At 43.0% G+C, this 20,753-nt stretch overlaps 1 protein-coding gene across 6 annotated transcripts in view; it reads left to right on the forward strand.

Moving 5' to 3' along the window:
- The first annotated feature begins 8,354 nt into the window (after positions 1 to 8,354).
- Positions 8,355 to 20,753, forward strand: part of KIF16B (kinesin family member 16B) — a 314,783-nt gene continuing 302,384 nt past the window's right edge. For 2 of the 6 annotated variants that reach the window (XM_039479728.2, XM_074406213.1), the window contains exon 1: positions 8,355 to 8,577. In XM_039479728.2, the coding sequence (XP_039335662.1) occupies positions 8,531 to 8,577 (47 nt within the window). In that variant the 5' untranslated portion in view covers positions 8,355 to 8,530. The remainder of the gene's footprint in view (positions 8,578 to 20,753) is intronic. The other 4 variants (XM_074406210.1, XM_074406211.1, XM_074406214.1 and 1 more) reach the window with 2 other exon arrangements.

Consider the following 20,753-nt stretch of genomic DNA (forward strand, 5'->3'; position numbering starts at 1 on the left):
AAAACTCATAAAACTGCACACTAAGAACTCTGAATATAACTATCTGAAACTGACATTCCAATACCCCTGACTAAAACAAAAAGCCTGTACTTCCAGGGAGCTTTCTAGGAAGGTAGAAACATTCTGAATCTCATCTGGGTGGTGGTTACATGGGTATATACATATGAAATAATTCATCCAGTTGAACATTTAATATTTGTACACTTTATGCATGTCACTGAATGAATTTCATCTTATTTTAAAAAATAAATAGTTTAAAAAGTCTTGGTGTGCCTTATTCTAGCAACATAAAACAAAAGGAGAGAGAGAGACAGAGAGAGACTGTATGAGGAAGAGAAAATAGGATGCTAAGAAAAAGGATTAAATGCCTGTCTATAGCCCTGTTGGGATGGAGATGAGACCTTGAGTATGGTGCTTGACAATGGCAGGAAGAAAGGCTGTGGCCACCAAAGACAAATGTCACCTAAGTTGAGGTAGGAGGCAGGACTCAGCTCCAGAGGTGGGGCTGGGACATTGGACCAAATTAAGGACCAGCTTTCCATAAGACACACCCATCAGTGTGCCATGGTAACATCCAGAAGTTATCACCCCTTTCCAAGGCAATAACCCAACAACCCAGAAGTTACCACACTTTCATAGACATTTCTGCATATACCACCCCTTAATTTGCACATAATTAAAAATACGTATAAATATGAGTGCAGAAAAGCCTCTGAGCTGCTACTCTGGGCACAGTGCCTATTGGCAATCTCTGCTCCACTAGGAGCAGTGCCTCTGCTACCACTGTACACTGCCACTTCAGCAATAGTTACAGTCTTCTACCACCAGCTCACCCTTGAATTCTTTCCTGGGTGAAGCCAAGAACCCTCCTGGGCTAAGACCCAATTTTGAAGCTTTCCTGTGCTGCATCAATGTTGCAGTCTTGCTTAAGGCTGACCCTTTGTATCAACATGTATTTGTTTCTTTCCCTATTTCTTTATTCAGTTCTGCTTCTGTCAGCTGCTTTTCCATTTCTAGTGATTTCTCCAACACATCTCTGCTGAGAAGGAGGGGCTGAAGGAAAAGGCCTGAGCTATAAGGACACAGATAGCAGGGTTTAGATCTTGGCTCTAGAATTCACATGATCTTCAGCAAACTTCTACATATATTTTCATCTGGTATATTTCTTCTCTATGAGTCATTCATGTATATAGAAGTCTTAGTATCTCAGGGATCTTCAGAAACATTACATACCTCTCTGCAATGACTTTGGAACACCCCATTTCGTTCTAATATTCCTTTTTGAGCATTTGAATGATTTTTGTAGCATAATTTTTGGAGCAATAACAGTGAACCATAAGAACTCAATGGCCTCATTATCAAGTCATCTGCACAGGGCCAATTGATTTGGATGATATCAATTCTCTTAATCTTTCCCTGGAGTGCAGTGGGGCAGAGTCCTGCTTGCTTATTTTACAGAAGAAAAATTGCTGCAGCTCCTAGGCACCCTAGCTTTATTCCTGGAAATATGAGGAAGTACAAAGCTATGGCCATCCCTACTGGCAATCTACTGTATTCCCATGTGAGCATGGTGAACTCCCCTTAACGTGGATTGCAGGAGCACCTCACTGACGGACTGCTGAGGTCTCAGGGAAAGGAAACTTGAACACCATCTGGAATATAGATTTTTTTTTTTTTTGGTTCCGGGGGAATGGTGAACAGGCAGATAGAGTTCATTTCCAGATTGTTATTCACTCCAAGCTTTTCAGATTCAATGTCTCTGGGGTGCGTATTGTTGAGCATCTTTACAGTTCGGCCTGCTGCCATCAAACCCTGGACTTTATCCCAGAACTACAAATGAGATCTCAGCCCCAGAGTTGCCTGTCATGAGCCTCAGGGTCTGCTTTGCTGCGACTGGACACTCTACCATCTGTCTGTCAGCTTTGAAGCGCTTCCCTCTTTTGTCCCTGGAATGCAATTAAACAAGTTACTTGGAGCTGTGCCTTCAGTAATCTTACTGGAGGTTTACACAGTCATAGAGTGGGTTAACAGGGTAAAGGTTTAATCGGTGAGTTAGATGAGGAAAATATTTTGTTTCTTGGCTTAGTTTTGCATGGTAGCATTTATCTCATGTAAAGTGAGTGCAAGTTACTATCCTGCCATCTCCTATACTGTATTGAATTACCAATATAATTGTAATCAGCACTTCCGGAAAGTGCTGACGGCCTATTTTGTACTTGTTTGTGTTAATCAATGTTAATTACAAAGCAAGCACAGGGGTTAATGAATTATAATGGGCTTAATTAAGCTTGACAGTTACAAATGACATAACCTTTATGTTATGGCCTGGTTAAAGTAACCAAAAAAAGGGACAAAATAGGCCAGAAAATCATCACGTAGGGATCCATATTCATATACTGATCACCTACAGGAACAGAATAGTGTAATGAATTTATTGGTTTTGCTAATTGTCAAGTTAAATTTTTACAACACTGGCACTCCTGGAAGTATATTTTTTTAGAGCTTTTTACCCTCAAAGAAACTGTAATTTTATTGGAAGAGAGACACAGAAAGACAAGTCTTAAAATGCTCCAGTGAGTCACAAGTGAGTGGTGCCTACCATGTTACAAAGCATTTGGAAGAGACTGCGATCACTGTGGGTTGGTGCAGTGGAGGAAGGCTAGGGAAGGTAGAACTCAAAAAAACAAAAAACAAAAAACAAAAAACAAAAAAACTCAACGGAGGAGAGGAGGAGAGAAGTAGAAATTCTTACTGGATGCATGGTGGAGTAAATGTTTGGAGACAGGAATGCAAATACTGTGTTCAGAGAGCATGCATGCTTCTGTGAACCTGCTTCATTGATTTAAGTGCACAGAGGGGTAAGGAAAGTGTTGTCCACAAGACTACCTGGTCTGAGCCTTGATCTCCTCGAGTATTAGAGTAAGCCACAAAGATACTTCTGGCGCCCAACTACAGCCCAACCTTGAGCAGGGCCTTTTCTCATTAGATAAGATAGGATGTATTTGGATGCAAGCAGTAACACACACACTCTAAACAGAATGGCTTCTGTAACAATCAACTGTTCACTGCTCCTAAGTCTACAGGTCAGCTTGGTGGTTCTGCTGGTCTGGACTGGCTCAGTCATTCTGGGCTGTTCTCACTCTTATATCTGATGACTTGGTGGAGGTTGGCTGATTTGAGGTGACCCCACTCACATGTCTGGTGGCTGGCTTGCTATTGGTTGCAGTGCTGGATTTGACTGGGATTTGCTGGATTGTTCAGCAGGCCAGCTTGGGCTTGCTTACATGACAGCAACAAGTTTCCTAGAGCCAGAGTTAGGAAGCATGCAAGGCATGTGAAACCAAGGCTTAGAAACAAGATGAAGCCAATTCTGCTGTGTTCTGTGTGCCAAGGCAACTTCCAGGGTCAGCCATATTGAAGAGGTGCAGAAAGAGGTTCCACTTCCCATTGAGGGGAGCTGCAAAATGACACTGCAAGGTATGAGTCCAGGAAAGAGAAGCATTTACGACTATTTTTAAGCGTCACACTGTGCTTCAGGTAAAGAAGCTTTCTCACAATTCCAGAAGCAGGACTTGCTTTTCCAACACCAAACATTTGTTCAAGGAAGTTCCTCTGCTTTAGAGGTCACCTCCTCACCATTTTGGGATTCAAATTCTGTCCCTCCTTCAAGATGGATCTCCAAAACTAATTCATTCATGAAACTTTCCATAGCCCTTCAAATAAATATGGTTTCTCACTCTTCAGAAGTTAAAATGAGGCCACAGACTCTACAAAGTCTACCAGTTATGAACTATGTGTGACAAAATACATAGTTTTATATATATATATATACATATATAGTTGCATACAATTATATGTAATTGAAAATAATCTTTTTCATTTTAGTATATAAAATGACTATGATTTAGGGTGATAGCTTCTATTAAATTGAATCTACTGTGATTTCTTTATTCACTTTTGCTGTAAAAGAAAGCTCGTATTCATGGCTACCTGACTAAAGCTTTACTAAAATTACTAAGTATGATTTCTGTGATTAGCTCAGGTTTTCTCTCCGGCCCCAAAGTACACTTTTTCAAATCATCCCTGCTTTTAATGTTTAGTATTTTAGACGATTCTAAATATACTTTAAATTTTGTGACTTAGAAAATGAAAACGGTAGGCTGGGCACAGTGGCTCATGCCTGTAATCCCAGCACTTTGGGAGGCCGAAGCAGGCAAATCACTTGAGGCTGGGAGTTTGAGACCAGCCTGGCATACGTGGTGAAACCCCATCTCTACTAAAAATACAAAAATTAGGCGCCTGTAATCTCAGTGGCTTGGGAGGCTGAGGCAGGAGAATCGCTTGAACCTGGGAGTTGGAGGTTGCAGTGAGCTGAGACTGCACCACTGCACTGCAGCCTGGGCAACTGAGCAAGACTCTGTCTCAAAAAAAAAAAAAAAAATGGTATTGTTGGGTTTGAACTTGTTATCTATGATTTCTGTCTCTGGTACTATTATTTATTATACATTTATTTGAAAACTAGGAAAACACTTGTTTTTCTCATTGTCTCACCACATAGCTCTTAAATTTAATGTTAAGTCCCTTGGTGTAAGGCACTCCTGTAGGAGATATTAAGTGTACCACATGATATAATGCTTATGGTCAGTACAGGAAAATAGATGGGTTTATGAGGTGTCAGTTGTATCCTTTGTCCCAATTTAAGTGTGGCAGTCTGATGTTCATCAGGATTTTATAAAAGTCAAGTTACAAAGAAAAAGCATAGCTCATGGGAATACAGTATTTTTCTTCTGAGAACAGTATTCCCTGATGATTCAAATGTTTTGAGATGGCATGAACATTCTATTACAGTGCTATTTCACTTCAAAATGAAGAAGCTAAGACTCAGAGAGTTTAAATCACTCAAGTTTTCAGCAATTAAAAGAGTTTATTAAAAAGGGATTTAAAAAAGATTAAAGTTTTTTAAAAAAGATTGCTAAACATCAGAAAAAAACTTCAACAACAAATGAAGACCAAAATAAACTACATCAAAACAAACCAAACAATCACATCCCACGCCCCCACAGCCATGCACACATGCATCTCGGTGACAGGGTTATACTCTATTTGAGACCATTTGGGTTTTAATCCAGGTCTCTAAATTTTCTCTTCTCCTTCCCATCACAATTCAGCCTTCTTAGAAAATAAAGATGTTGGCCTGGCGCCGTGGCTCATGCCTGTAATCCAGCACTTTAGGAGGCCAAGAAGGGTGGATCGCGAGGTCAGGAGTTCAAGACTAGCCTGGACAACATGGTGACACCCTGTCTCTACTAAAAATACAAAAATTAGCCGGGCATGGTGGTGCATGCCTGTAATCCCAGCTACTTGGGAGGCTGAGGCAGGAGAATAGCTTGAAACCGGAAGGTGGAGGTTGCAGTGAGCTGAGATTGCACCACTGCACTCCAGCCTGGGCAACAAGAGCAAAACTCCACCTCAAAAAAAAAAAAAAAAAAAAAAAAAAAAAAAAAAAAAAATTCTTAAATCTTTTTTTGGTTGTTTGGTGAAAAGAACATTTTCAGGATAACAGTTTAAATGCATAAAATAAAATAAATGGGATTACAAGGAAAAACAATTATATGAACTATAACTATCAAAGCATTAAAAATAAATGTGATCTTAGGTTTGTAATTTAGTGGCTCCCCTGAGTACTCACTCTCTCCTGGTGGCAGGCCCCACCCATATTGACTGGGCGTGGCCCTGTGACCGCCTTTGGTCAATGGAAGGTGAGCAAAGGTGAGTCCAACAAAGGCTATGCACATTTCTCCTGGAAAGGTGGCTTGCCGCCGCAAGAAACCTGGAACCTGGTCTAAACTTTTTGAGGATGAAAAAGCAAAATGCATCAACTTTTCCTCACCCCAACTGAGCCGAGACCACAGCCACATAGGTCAGGTGACATCAGCAACCCATAGAATTGAGAGAAATAACCGGTTTTTAAGCTTACACAGTTTTGGTCAGTATTTTTATGCATCAGCACATGACTGATACGGATTCACTCCATTACTGACCTTTTGGGCCCCGGATTTTGAGCTCCTTTTTTTTTTTTTTTTTTGAGACGGGGGTCTCACTCTGTCACCCAGATTGGAGTACACCACAACCTCTATCTCGCAGGCGCAAGCGATTGTTCCCAGCTCAGCTTCCTGAGTAGCTGAGACTACAAACACACGCCACCAGGTTAATGTTTTTTTTTTTTTTTTTTCTTTTTCGTAGAGACAGGGTTTCACCGTGTTACCCAGGCTGGTCTCGAACTCCTGAGGTCTGGCGATCCATTCTCCTTGGCCTCCCAAAGTGCTGGGATTACAGGAACGAGCCACCGTGCCTGGCCTAGAGCTCCTGTGACTGTTTTTCACTATCAGTATTTTAAAGCTCTCACAGTTTGCTTGGAGGTCATCTATCCCCTGGCTCCTTGCAGAGAGGGTGGCAGCGGCAGCAGCTTCACTTCCAGAGCGTGCTGGAAATGCCGCGTCTCAGGTTTCCCTTCTGATCTGCGCATCAGAAGCTGCAGTTTCACAAGACCGCCAGGTGATTTCTATAAACATTCAAGTTTGCAAAGCCCTTTAAAGCAGGCACACTAAAGTTTGAGAAGATGAGCAAACCCCTTATCTTATAATAATCTTCCCTTTCAGAAACTTCCTTCACACTCCAATAGAAATACTTTCCGATAATCAAGTGCCCGTTCCGCCCCATCTGCGGTGATGAAGCCTTGATGCTTCCTATTCAAAAGCCCCAGGCATGCTGTTTGTTGTCTAAAGTGTCTGCCGGGTTGCGATGGTCTGTTTTGTGTTAGACGGCGAAGTCGTGGATAGACCGGGGGCTAAGAAACGTGGAGGTTGTTGGAATTACGCTAACCAATGAATGAGCAAAACCTCCTAAACCACCGACCAATAAAACCCCGATACAGAAAATCGCCGTCAGGAGTAAGCTAGCACTCCTGAAAAGTTTGAATCCTGCTGTCCTTAAGAACCGGCCTGGCGTCCGCGCGCCGTGTCCCCCAGGTGGCGGGCCCTCCGCCCGGTCCCCGCACCGCGCCGCGCCTCGGGCCCGCGCAGTTTGTCCCCACGCAGCTCCCATATAAGGCGGGCCCCGCCCCTGTCCCGGGCAGCTCGGGCGCCGCGCTGGCTCCCTGGCGGCTTCTCAAACCAACCCGCCGCTACTGCGCATGCTTGGCCCGCTCGCCTGCTCCTTAATGCCCTGCTCCGGGTTTTCCTGCTACCCATTGGTCAAATTCGCACCCAGATCTGCTCCAGATAGAGGGAAAACTTGGTGATTTCTATGCTGTAGAAACATAGGGGTGCCATGATTCCGTGCTGGCCCTAGGAGTCCAGGGAAGGTGATGAAGATAATGATTTGTATAAGCAGGTTGCATATTTGCAGACATCATCTCACTGAAGACATTCACCATCGCCATGCCGTTTTTCCTGATTTGCAGATGAGGCAGGAAGCCTCAGAGGCGCCCAGGAATTCAGAATGGAGGGCTCACAAGGCTAGTTTTGGAGTCAGGACTTAAAAAGAGAAGCTCCGCTTCCATTCGAGTCCCCCAATATAGCTTGGCTTCCTGGAGGTTCTGCTCCCGATGGGCTTCTGGGTGTATGTAAACGAATTCACGGATGCCTGATTCACTGGATGAATGGGTTTGCATTCTACACAGGAGGGGAGGTGGCGCTCACTTCTACCAGAGGCCCTAAGCCTTAAGATACCAGTTGTCCTTGCCTTTACCTCCCTTATGAATAAAAGTAAAAATTACTAAAGCGTAACGAAAGTGCAAAACCAGTGCAAATAAGATTTGATTCCAGCCAATATCACGACATTCCCGCACACATTTACAGCATCCCATACCCTATTAATTTTCATTTCTCGATAACGTGAGTTAAGAGGTCCAAAACATATGCTTGGACCTCCTTACGGTAGCAGAGAAGGCCCTAGCGGAGTTCGCCACTAACAAGCTGTGATCATCTCTGAGCCGAGCCTCAGTTTGTTCGCGTGTAAAATGGATGAGTTAACTCATGCTTGTCCGGGCGAAGCCAGGTCCTTGTTAAGGGCCGAAAAGCTGGCTTTGGTCATCTGACCCCAGGATTGTGATCCTTGCCTTTTGGCTTTAACTTGTTGGGACCCTCTTCTCTCCAGGTTTTCAGGCTACGAGAGTGAGTTCTAGTTTTCCTGAAATCCTCCGCCCCTGGTCGCCCTTCATGTCCACAACGTGGCCTTTCCAGACTTGGCGACCACGGAGGCGGCACCCAGGCCCCGCGGCCCCGCCCCTCTGCGCCGCCCGGCCGCCGCCAAAGCGCGGCGCGTGGATCACGCGGGCCGGAGCCGCTCTGGGCATGCTCAGTGGCCTGGCAGGTGGGGCCGCCGCGGAACTCCAGGTCCGGCCCGAGGCAGAGGGGCGGAGGCGAGAGGGAAGTGGGCGGGAGCCGCGGTCTGAGTCGCCCGAGTCGCCGGCGGCGGCCGCGGAGTTCTGGGTTGGTGGGACCCCGCGAGGGCTAGGTCGGGATGAGCAATGGCATCGGTCAAGGTGGCCGTGAGGGTCCGGCCCTTGAATCGCAGGTGAGTGGGGCCGCCCGCGCCCCGCCCCCTCGTCGCGCTCCCACCCGGAGGGAGCCTGTTTCCAGCTCCCCCAGAGCCAGCCTGGACTTAAAAGGGTCACTGGCTGTTCCCTGGCCCACCGGGCCCAGGCTGTGGCCTCTGGGGGCCTGGAGGACTTCGTGCACTGCTGTCCCGTTCACACTGCCCTGGAGGGGACCCTGGTGGTAACGGAGAAGATTCCATAAACTCTCTCCCTCCTGTTGACTTGAGATTTTCTTGTTCCCCTTTTAAAAAAGCATCAGGGGAACACTTCCGTGAAGATGTGAGATAGTTGCGGGGAAGGTGAGAGTGCTGAGGGGGGCAACACGAGCTGTCAGGCGAACCCCTAATTTCTGCCAACTCAGAAGTTCTCTTAGTAACTAACCATGCTACTTTTTAATCTTTTAGTTAGAGATGCTTTTGATTCCCTGAATGTCTAATCGATAACATAGCAATTCCTAACTTCATGTTAAGAGAGTGGATGGGAAAACTTTGACAAAGTCCTGACTCCTAGGAAAAAGTCAAGGACGCTTTTTACACGTGTTTGGATGTATGCTGATGTTGAGAGAGGAAGCGTGTCACACACACAATTTAATCTTGTTATGTATTTCTACAAAGTAATGCTTTTCAGAGTCCTTCTTTTCATTCACTGAAAAATAGTCTGTGCTTCCTTTTCAGTGACCTCTTTTTAATCAGTTTAGAAAGATTATTTGGAAAAGTTACTTTTTAAATGGGTTTGACCTTAAAGAATACAGTAGACCTAAATGGGATGTGTCCTCCGAGTTGATGGGCACAGTTCACGCAGAGCCACTTGATTTTAGTGACTTCTTGACCGAATTGGTGGATATTTGACTTACCATATATGACATGGCCTTTTTCCTTTTGTCATATCAGCTTGTGGAGGTTAATGTTTGGTAGTGCGGATGCCTGATTGGGGCATCTGAAGACCATAAAATCAAAAGATTTCCAGAACCTTACTTGACTCATCTGAATCTGTTTTTTTTTTTTTTTTTTTTTTCTCTTGGCAAGTCGGGAATCATTATTTTGGTTTGTAATCACTAAAACCCAATGTTTCTAAAATCTGCTTTTTCGTGACTTTTGAGTTATTTCTAAAGCTGTTTAGAGTAAGGGTTTGACTTTTTTGCTTTAAGGGAATATTTATGTTTCTGTGTACATTCAATCATAGAAGATAAACTTTAGAAAGATTTTTCTTTATTATGGATTTTCATGTGTATAGAAGTTCTTTTTCGTCTTTGGAATAATATGAACACATGCTAGAGCATTGTACTGCGTTACTTTAGAAAGTCTTTATAAAGCACCTACCAACCACATAGACTTGTGCTGGGTGCTGTCTGGGATACCAGGGGAATGAGGCCTGGTGAGCCAGTGATCTGTTGAGAAAGGGATTATGTATTAGCATGAGTCTTCTTGAATATTGGACCTGCTGGGACAGGACTTGTGAGTTCAGTGTCTTGCCAGCATAGGCCTGGAGCCCAGGTACGTGGAGGAGGCAGATTCACGGGATGTTATTTCTTTTTCCAGTAGAGAACTCTGGCAGTGTCAAGACTGACGTAAGAGGCAAGTGATCAGCAGTCTGAGCCAGAGGTAGAAACGGGAAGGCAGGATAGATATATGAAGACCATTCACTGGCAGAATTGGCAGGATCTGGATGAGAGGAAGGGGGAAGGATGTGAGTGTAGAGTCGTTAACTGAGGTTTGATGCTCAAGGAGGTGAACCAGATTTGAGGAAGGTCGACAGTGAAGTTGGTGTATTCTCTCTTGGATGTGGAGAATTACGTGAGATGCAATAAGTGTCAAGTATAAGCACAGATTTAAGTGCTTCATGCCTGTTGACCTTGTTCATTATCTGAAGTATGGGAAGGACATCCATCCCTCTGCTAGAGGTGTTCAGCATAAAGTTGAAAATGTGGGTTTAGGTCTCAGGTGATTTGAGGATCAACATTTGGAAATCTTTTGCACATAAACCACAACCTAAGGATGTTAGGTGAGAAGAAAAGGGAGGCAGGGATTGGACATTGGGATATGTCCGTCTTTAGGTTGTCGGGAGAAGATTGGCCTGCAGTCCGTGGAGGAGAACCATCACGGCAAATGGTCATGGTAGGGAAGAGAGAAGAGAATCCTGAAGGAGTTGGTGGCTGTTGGTGCCATATATTGCCAGGATGATGAGAATAAGATATGGTGTCCTTGGTCTTGAAGTCAAGGCTACTTGATAACCTTCCCAACAGTACTTTCAAAGAGAGTCAATGATTCAGAAATTGGCAGTGAGTAGAAAGAGATATATAAATGGGCAACTGAATATACTTGACCTAATTTATAAGGAAAGACATGCATATCATAATGATGATAAAATGCCGTTTTTTAAACCAGTGAGGTTGATAAATATGAACTGAGCATCAATTGCTGGTACAGGAATGATGAAACAGTCACCTCTGCAATGGTCATGAAAGCGTAAAGGATCAAAACATCTGAAAATTTCATGTTGGAAAATTCGACAGTAGCTGTCAAGATTAGAAATCTTTATACATAAGCAGAAAATGCCTCCCTTAAAAAAAATTGGAAGTCTCTAAACTCTTTCATCTGACCATTTCTTGTTTTTCCAATTTCTAATTTGTATTATATGGATTATATTTCTGCCTACAAAGATATGTGTGTAAAGATGGTGATTTTTGCATCATCATTTATAACAAAAAAGCATAAATGACCTGAATATACAAAAATGGGAAATTTAAGTTATGGCCTAAGTCATTTGGTGGAAAGTTATGCAGCTCTTAGAAAGAGGGTGTTGATCTTAAAAGAGTTCCAAGGTAGAGGATTGAGAAAAGCAAGATGTCCACAGGGGAGTAAAGTTAGTACAGTGGATGGAGTAAAATTGTATATATGTGTGTGTTAACAGATGTACACACACACACAGATTCATCTGTATGTAACAATTTATAAGAAACCTAACACTGATACCTCTAAAGAGGAGGACTGATAATGAATCCATTAGGTGAAGATGAAAGGCATTTTTTTTTTTTGACTGTTTGAATTTTTACTTTTCTCATGCGTAGTTTTATAATTAATTCTTGGAATTAATTATTAACCCAGCAGTGCTTGTTTAGGTAATTAAAAAAAAAATCTCTTAGAAACTTTTTTGGCACTGGAGAAGTTTCAGTCGGTTGTGAGGAGGATTGAAGGAAATGTTTGATACTATTTTTTAAGGTTAATTTTTAGAGTAGTGGAGCTTCAGGCAAAGGGAAAGCAACCAGCAGCAAAACAAGTCCCAGAGTGATTGGAAAGTAAGGACTGCTGGTGGTGGAGTACTGAATATGACTCAGTTTCTCAACTAGGGGCCTTTGCGGTAATCAGTCCGCCTTGTAAGGAATATGAGTGCTTGATTTAGGACAAGATGTGATGAGTTTATTTTTATTGTCTTATGGCTCTCAATTATGTGACAGTAATAATCATTTCAAATGCGGAAGTGATTCTGCTGCATAGCCATGATGATACCACTTTATTGACACTTGGCTCTGTGCCAAATTCTCAGGTCCTAGCTCCAGGTACAAAATCTAATCTTTGCACCTATCTTGGCAGGTAGAGACTATTATTGTTATGGCATTTTACAGATTGGGAGACATAGTTTCGTAGTCTGTTTGGACTGCTATAAAAAAATAGCATAAACTGTGTGACTGATAAACAACAAGCATTTATTTCTCGTAGCTCTGAAGTTTGAGATATCCAAGATCAAGGTGCCAGCAGATAGGCTGTCTGGTGAGAGCCAGGTCCTCATACATGATAGATTCTTGCTGTGTCCTCACTTGGTGAAAGGAGCAAACAGACTCCACTGGGCCTGTTTTATAAGGGTACTAATCCTATTCACAAGGACCTCATGACCTAATCACCTTAAAGGTCCTACCTCTTAATACCATCTCAGTGAGGGGTTAGGTTTCAATATTTGAATTTTAGGGGAACACAAACATTTAGATCATAGCACATAGTTAATTTGCCCAAAGTCAAAGTTAGTTTATTAGGATAGTCACAGCTGTGCCCCTTTTTTTTTTTTTTTTTTTTTGAGACAGGGTCTCATTCTGTTGCCCAGGCTGGAGTACAGTGACGCAATCATGGCTCACTGCAGCCAGAACTTCCTGGCAGGCTCAGGTGATCCTCCTGCCTCAGGCTCCTGAGTAGCTGGGTCTATAGGTGCACACCACCACACTTGGCTAATTTTTAAAATTATTTGTAGAGGTAGAGTCTCCCTGTGTTGCCCAGGCTGGTCTGAAACTCCTGGGCTCAAGTGATCCTCCCACCTCGGCCTCCCAAAATGCTGGGATTACAGGTGTGATCCACAAATGAATTGTAGTTGGAGTGTGAAAAACACTGTTGTGGGTTCAAGTGAGATAACTCATGTGGATAAAGCTCTCCACACAGAGCCTGGCATTCAGCAAGGGTGCCATGAAGAGTGCTATTTGTCATTGCTATTATTTTTACAGTTTAATGATTGTAACTTTATTCCAAAACAAGTATTTAAAAAAAAATGCCAAAAAAATGTTGACTGAGTGCTGGTGATGTGCCAGCTTTACAGCTGTGTTTTATAATGTGCTTGCTTATCTGATAAGGCAAATCCACCTGATTCTTTTTCTTTTCTGACAGTCCTTAGCCTTCCTTCTTGATTAGCCTCTCAGGTAGAATCTAGCATCAAGTCTATCAAGCTCAGGAGAGAAAAAGAAGAAAAAAAAAACCACCAGTGGCATTTTGCCTGATTTGGTATCTTTAGGATGTATTGACATCTCCCCCTTTTAAAAACAAGATAGTGTCAAAGGGAAAGTAGTTGGTGGTTAGCCTCTTAGGTCTGTGATGATGAGGACAAACATGTCTTATATTAAGGATGGGAGGCATCTGTGAAGGCACTGCCAGGTACCAGTTACCATGTTCATTTCTTTACCTTGGCACTTGTATTTCCTCCTCCCACCAATTGACTGACTGATAAAAACCCTCACTTCTTCCCATTTTACAGAGGGGAGACTGAGACCCTCACATAATAATGTTGGGCTGAGTGGAGCCGCTCCAGTTCCCTTCAGAGTCCTTTATGTGGTGATTCCTTGCTTCTGGGCTCACAGATGACAGGAACTTTGGCCTCAGGGAAATGCTGAGCTAGTGTCAGAGAACACACAACACACAAAAATAATGACAGAATCTGTGTACAGTTGAGAGGGAACCTTTAGGGGATTCTGGAGGCTGGAGGAAGAGATCTCCAGGGCTTTTACATTCTCTCAGGTAAGAGGGTGGAACTGGAATTCAGCCCTGAAGGGTTATTACCAGCACCATGTAGATAATGTCTGTTAGGTGCTTGGCTGATACTCTTTGGAACTTGGCATTGTCAGCCCATTCTACTAATGAGGAACAAGGGCTCAGAGACCAAAATAAGGTCTCTTATTCAGAAAGAAGACTGCCCAAGGTCACACAGCTAGGACACTGTAATACCAGACTTGAACCCAAGTCTCCCCTACTCTAACTTCCTCAAGTCCTTCCATTATACAGAAGACTTAGTCGAGTAGAGGGCAGGGGTGGCTGGAGGGTTGAACACACTTATTTCATGAACGATTTTGGATGAATCGAAGATTTTTTAAGAAGTAGTTGCAAAGCAGGTAGACAGGGTGTTGTGAGATCTTTCCTTTGTTAAGCCTGGGCGTTTGGGTTTTTCATCTGTAGAGCCTATGCTGGCCAGTATAACTGTCAGCGGTCTATATGACTATTTAAGTTAACATAAAATAAAATAAGGATTTAGTTAATTGCATTAGTCACCTTTCAAATGCTGAAAAGGCACATATTCAACAGTGTGTATAAAAATATATGCACCATGCTGGAAAATTCTCTTGTGCTTGAAAAAGGGCTTCAATTCCAGCTCTTTTACTTCCCAGTTCCATGGCTTGGCACTTTATTGAATGTCTCTGTGCCTCAGTTTCTTCATCTGTAAAATGGAGATCTCTAGGACCTACCTCATGGGGCTGGGATGGTAATTGAATGAGGTAGCATTTCTTACAGTGCTGGGTCCAAAAGCAAGGGTTCTGTCAGCATCAGGTATTAGGCATTGCGAACTGCTGATGGTTCTGAAACAGGGCTATCATTCGCCAACTAGTGTTTTCCCAAGTTTCATCCAATAGCCGTGTAGGGTAATAATAATACTAGCACGAACATTGGTGAGCCTTTATTTATTTTATTTTATTTATTTATTTATTTTTATTGTAGTTTAGGTTCTGGGGTACATGGGCAGATCATGCAGGTTTGTTGCATAGGTACACACATGGCAATGTGGTTTGCTGCCTCCATCCCCCCATCACCTACATCTGACATTTCTCCCCATGTTATCCCTCCCTGACCTCCCCACCCACCTGCTGTCCTCCCTCGGCCCCCCTCAACAGACCTCAGTGTGTGATGCTCCCCTCCCGGTGTCCATGTATTCTCATTGTTCAACACCTGCCTATGAGTGAGAACATGTGGTGTTTGACTTTCTGTTCTTGTGTCAGTTTGCTGAGAATGATGGTTTCCAGGTTCATCCATGTCCCTACAAAGGATACAAACTCGTCATTTTTTATGGCTGCATAGTATTCCATGGTGTATATGTGCCACATTTTCCTTGTCCAGTCTATCGTGGATGGGCATTTGAGTTGGTTCCAGGTCTTTCATTTACCGTTTGCCAAGGGTTGTGCTAAGCGCCTTTTATGAATTATTATCTCACTGACTTCCCTGCCACCACTCTGTGATGCCAGGCTGAGGTTCAAGATGTCTGTCTGAGAGCTGACAACCAGTGCAGGAAGACAGTAAAGAAAACTGAAATATGACCCATGGTGATTGGATTTTGGGATTGGTTGTAACTGGAAAAGGCAGAGGTGAGGGACAAAACTTACAGGCAAAGCCTTGAAGAAGCAATCACTGTATTTTCTGATTGTGAAAATAATGTATGCTTCTGAAACGTGTGTTATGCAGAAAAATATACCAAAGAAATCAAATCACAAATTGCTCATAATCTCATGATCTGGTGCTAAGTACTCATAAGCTTTTGGTGGTTTTACATCTAGTTTTTTTCCAATTTGTGTAGGAATATAATGTACCCACTTTTTTTTTTTTTGAGACTGAGTTTCGCTCTCGTTACCCAGGCTGGAGTGCAATGGCGCGATCTCGGCTCACCGCAACCTCCGCCTCCTGGGTTCAGGCAATTCTCCTGCCTCAGCCTCCTGAGTAGCTGGGATTACAGGCACACGCCACCATGCCCAGCTAATGTTTTGTATTTTTAGTAGAGACGGGGTTTCACCATGTTGACCAGGATGGTCTTGATCTCTTGACCTTGTGATCCACCCGTCTCGGCCTCCCAAAGTGCTGGGATTACAGGCTTGAGCCATCGCGCCCGGCCAATGTACACACTTTTATATCCTGCTTTTGGCTGTTGCAAGGGACATTCTCAAGACCAGTCAGCAGGACATAGAGAGGTGGGGAGTCAAAGATGACTCTGAGCGGTGTGGGGCCTTATTAATGGAAGAGTGACCTTTCCCAAAGGCAACAGTGCTGGTCCTGAGTGGGCTGGGGTGGGTGGAAGGGCTCAGCGGTCTGCTGATTCAGTTCAGGGTGCTGGTGGGAACTCCAGGCAGAAGAAACTCAGGTGAGTTAGGAGCTCTACGGATGCGCATTTGTAGGTGGGTCACTGGAAGGTGATAGTTGTTGTGGTGGAAGGGAATTCTGTCTCCCAGGAAGGGCACAGTAAAGAAAGAGAAAGGGTAACAGTGCTGCGTGACATGGGTTAAGGCTAGAGCCCTTCAGTGGGCTAGCTGAGTGACTGGGCAAGCTGATTTTCCTCTTGAAGGCTCAGGTTCTGTTTTGTACAACAGTGATTCTCAAAGTGTGATCTGGAGACCACTGGGAATCACTGAGACTCATGTATAGGGGGTTCACAAAGTCAGAACTATTTTCACAGTACTACTAAGATGTTATATTCCATTTTTTCATTCTCTTATGAGGGTACAGTCGAGTCTTCCAGAAACTACATGATGTGTGATGATGTCATGGCTCTGTGGATTTTGCATTTTGTTTACAATTTTCACAGTTTTAATTTTTAATATGGTAACTATCAGTAGATATAATTGATGTTAATAAAAGCTCTTTGGGCTCCTCAGTAATTTTTAAGTCTATAAAAGTGTCCTGAGGCTACAACATTTGAGAACCACTTCTGTAAAATAATGCTGTATAAGTAGTTGAGATCTGATGAAATAAATATATGCATAATAACTATCCACTAAATCATAGTTACTATTGTTTTTTATACTCACTGTTGTTACTGACGGCCAATTTCGGGAGGTAGGAGTGGAAGATCAGGCATCGGAGAGAGGAAGGGAGGAAGGCAGGAGAGCAGAATGTCACGCCCGATCTAGGGGCTCTAGGTTTGGGAGGAGAGATCACCAGTGTGGGAAGCTGCACCATCAGGCATCTGGGCTCAGGTTTCTGGAGGGAATTGTTTTAGGTGAGAGGTGGGAGGCTTGTGCGGTGTGATTGGGCTGTGAGGGCGCGGAGGTGGCCTGTTGCTGCCCTTCCAGTTAAAGGAGAGGTGAAAGGAAGGAGAGAGCTTAGCTTCCATTCCCCTACGCAGAGGTTGACTTCTGTTATCTTTTGAAACTTTTTGACTCCTTGTTTGAGGCATGGCCTGGTCCGCATCCCTGGATCCCAGCCCTCACCTGGACATGACAAACCCAGGCTCAGCAGAAGACAGATGTTATTTGTTTGTCTCTTTTTGTTTTGAAGAAGAGAAAAAGAAAACAGGGAGTTGGAGGTTGGAGAGAGAAGGCTGGAGGGCAAGGGAGGGAAGGGACTGCTGGCCGGAAAGAGAAAAGAGGCGGGAGTTGCTGCTGTTGCTGATTCCTTGAGTTGGGAGCTTATGGAAGTTTTTTCTTTCTTTTAGGGGAACTTGATAAGAAATGAGATGCAAATGCCTGGTGTCGTTTCTTACACAATGTGTTAAAATATGTTTGGGTGCAGAATACACTTATACAAGGCATTTTCATAGTTTGAAAGGTTCTCTTGAGTGACTGAGACTATTTACTAAACATAATTTGGTTTTAAACATCTATTGCTTTATTTTAAACATGGAAACTGTGTGTGTGTGAGCATGAGAGTGGAGTGGCAGAAATAGAGTGTGTTTGTGTTTCTTTTTGCCTGACAGAGAGAAGTTATTTAGAAATGTCCAGTTGTGTGATATATAGCACTTGGGTCCGAAATTGATTCATATTATACACACTTGTTTCTTGACTGTTTTTCTAAGCTATTTTGATAGCTTTGGCTGTTTCTCCAGATTCTGGAATCGGGATGCCATCTTCTGAAGCTTGTTTTATGAAAGATAATATGTTATAGTAATACCTATAGCCTGGGAAAAGAGGTAATAGTGTTTCTGCCCCTTACTGAGGACTGAGAGATTTATTTTGGTGGGTTTGACTGCCATTCCTCAAGTTCAAATTATAAAAAGATAGGGAAAAAATCCTCCCAGGGAAGTTGGTCACCCCTGGCTCGGATTTAGCCCACGACTTCATGCAAGCACAAAGGAGATAACCACCAGGAGGGCCAGGGAGCTTGCCTTCCATCAATCCTACTGTCTCTGGGCTGAGCATTTGTGTTTTCTGCTTTGTCCCTTTCCAAATCTATTCATTTTTCATGGTTGCTGTCCAGGAGAGAGGAAATGGCTGTTTCTGTGATCAGTGATTTTTTCATAGACACTTTAAGTACATTTCAATGGGATATGTACAATTTAAAGTAAATTGAGAAAGTTAATGCTTTCAGTGTAATGGCTGATCGGTAATTTGGTCACTAATTACTATTTCTGGCCACTCATTCACTTGCTAGGAATTCTGCTAAATCCTGTGCTGTATTATCTAGTTCACTTCTTCACAACAGTTCTGCAGGGAAGAGCATCATTAGATTCATCTCCTAGATGGGAAACTGAGTCTCAGAGAAGAATGAGGTTCTGTCTCAAATGCCTGTCTTCAGAGAAGGCTTTATCACCTTACTCTGGTTTTCTGGCTTGGTAACATTTCCCATTTTAGGAATTTATATGTGTGAATATATTTTTGTTTGCTTATAATCTCGCCAGTCACCATGTAGATCTTGTTTGTGGCTGTTTCCCTGGGGCCTGGAACTGTGCCGGGTAGACAGGAGCACTCAGAAAGTATTTGTTGCGTTAGTAAGTATCTCCCCTCACCCTCCACACGTGCCTTGCACTTTCTGTGGATGCTCGTGAGAGATTGGGAAGCCGTAGTTGCAGTGTTTGTCGCATGTCTCACATTGTTCCTCCTGAGGAGGAAAAGAGCATCTTGACAATCCTCCTGCTGGGTATCAGGAAGAAGCGAGAGGTGACAGAGGGCTGAGCAAGAGCCTGGGTAAAGAAGGACAGCTTCAGCTCTTTCCCCGTATTAAGTTTACTTAATATTACACCGTCAATTAAGATGAAGATTACTTAAGATTACACATCCAAATGCACATTGTGTTTATCCCTTAAAGTTAGAGAGTTGGAGGTACAGCACGATCCTACAGCATTATACCGTGTTTAAATGCCACATAGTTTATAGGGCAGAATACTCTCTCATTTCTTTCTTCAGAAAAAGCATCTTTAAAAAAATTTTTTATTTTGAAATAATTGGAGATTTTTAGTGAAGTTGCAAAATAGTAGAGAATTCCCATACACGGACTCTTTACCCAACTTCCCTAATATTATGCCTTATGAAACCACAGTAGAATGATCAAAACCAAGAAATTAACTAAACTTTCTCTCACTTTCACCAGTTTTCCCACTAATGTCTTCCTCTGGTTGAGCCTCCAATGGAGATCCCACATTACATCTAAAGGGAGCATGTCTCCTTAGTCGCCTCTGGTATGTGACAGTTCGTAAGCCTTTCCTGGTTTTTCATAACTTAATTTTTGAAGAGTGCTGGTCAGTTCATTTTTAGCATGGTTCCCATTGTGGCTTTCTCTGATGTTATCATAAATAAATTGAAATTAAGCAATTTGGCAAGAATACCACAAAAGTGATTTTGTGTCCTTCATATGATACTGGGGTATGTGATGTCAGTATGTCTTACTACTGGTGATGTTGACCCTGATTACGTGGCATCTACAGGATTTCTCCACTGTAGTGTTTTATTATTTTCCTGTTTGTAATTAGTAAATATCTTGGGGGAGATACTTAAAGTTTTTGACTTCAGTTTGCAAAAGAATTTTCCCCTCATGGGAACACACCTCAGATGTTCTAATAAAAGTGATTGTGACTGTAAGAACTATTTAAAGTATTTTTTTTCCCCTCTGACTTAGTAAGACAGGATTTGTCATATTATTTGAAATGTAGGACACTTGTGTTTTGGAAGGCTGATGATGGTTGTATAGAACTGTGTGCTTCAAACAAGATCCACAGTAAGACATTCATCGGCTGAATGCATGCTGAGATTGTCTACTCTCTACTTTTTTTTTGTTTTTGAGATGGCCTGTGGCCCAGGCTGTGCAGTGGCATCATCTCTGCTCACTGTAACCTCTGCCTGCTGGGTCCAAGCAATTTTCCTGCCTCAGCCTCTTGAGTAGCTGGTATTATTATGGGCACCTGCCACCATGCCTGGCTACCTGGCTAATTTTTTTTTTTTTTTTTCATTTTTAGTAGAGACAGGGTTTCACCATATTGGCCAGGCTGGTCTCAAACTACTGACCTCAGGTGATCCATCCACCTTAGCCTCCCAAAGTGCAGGTATTACAGGCATGAGCCACTGCACCTGGCCTCTCTACTACATTTTTTTTTTTAAAGGTGACTGTTATTCACTAAAATGATTTTATGATTCATAGTTTGAAAAAACACTGAAGTGAATTTATTATCCAGAGAAGAAGTTGGTAAAGTCTGATTTTGTCATTCGAGAGAACACTTAGACATCATGCCGTCAGCGTGACTACCAATTCCATGTTTCCTCTTGTTAGCTGGTAAGAGCTTTTTTTTTGAGACAAGGTCCCACTTTGTCACTGAGGTTTGAGTGCAGTGGCACAAAAATGGCTCACTGCAGCATCGACCTTCCAGGCCCAAATGATCCTCCCACCTCAGCCTCAGCGCCCCCAAATGGCTGGGTAACTTTTGGATTTCTTTTAGACAT

This window comes from Saimiri boliviensis, chromosome 9 (genome assembly GCF_048565385.1).
Source record: "Saimiri boliviensis isolate mSaiBol1 chromosome 9, mSaiBol1.pri, whole genome shotgun sequence".
NCBI classification, from domain to species: Eukaryota; Metazoa; Chordata; class Mammalia; order Primates; family Cebidae; genus Saimiri; species Saimiri boliviensis.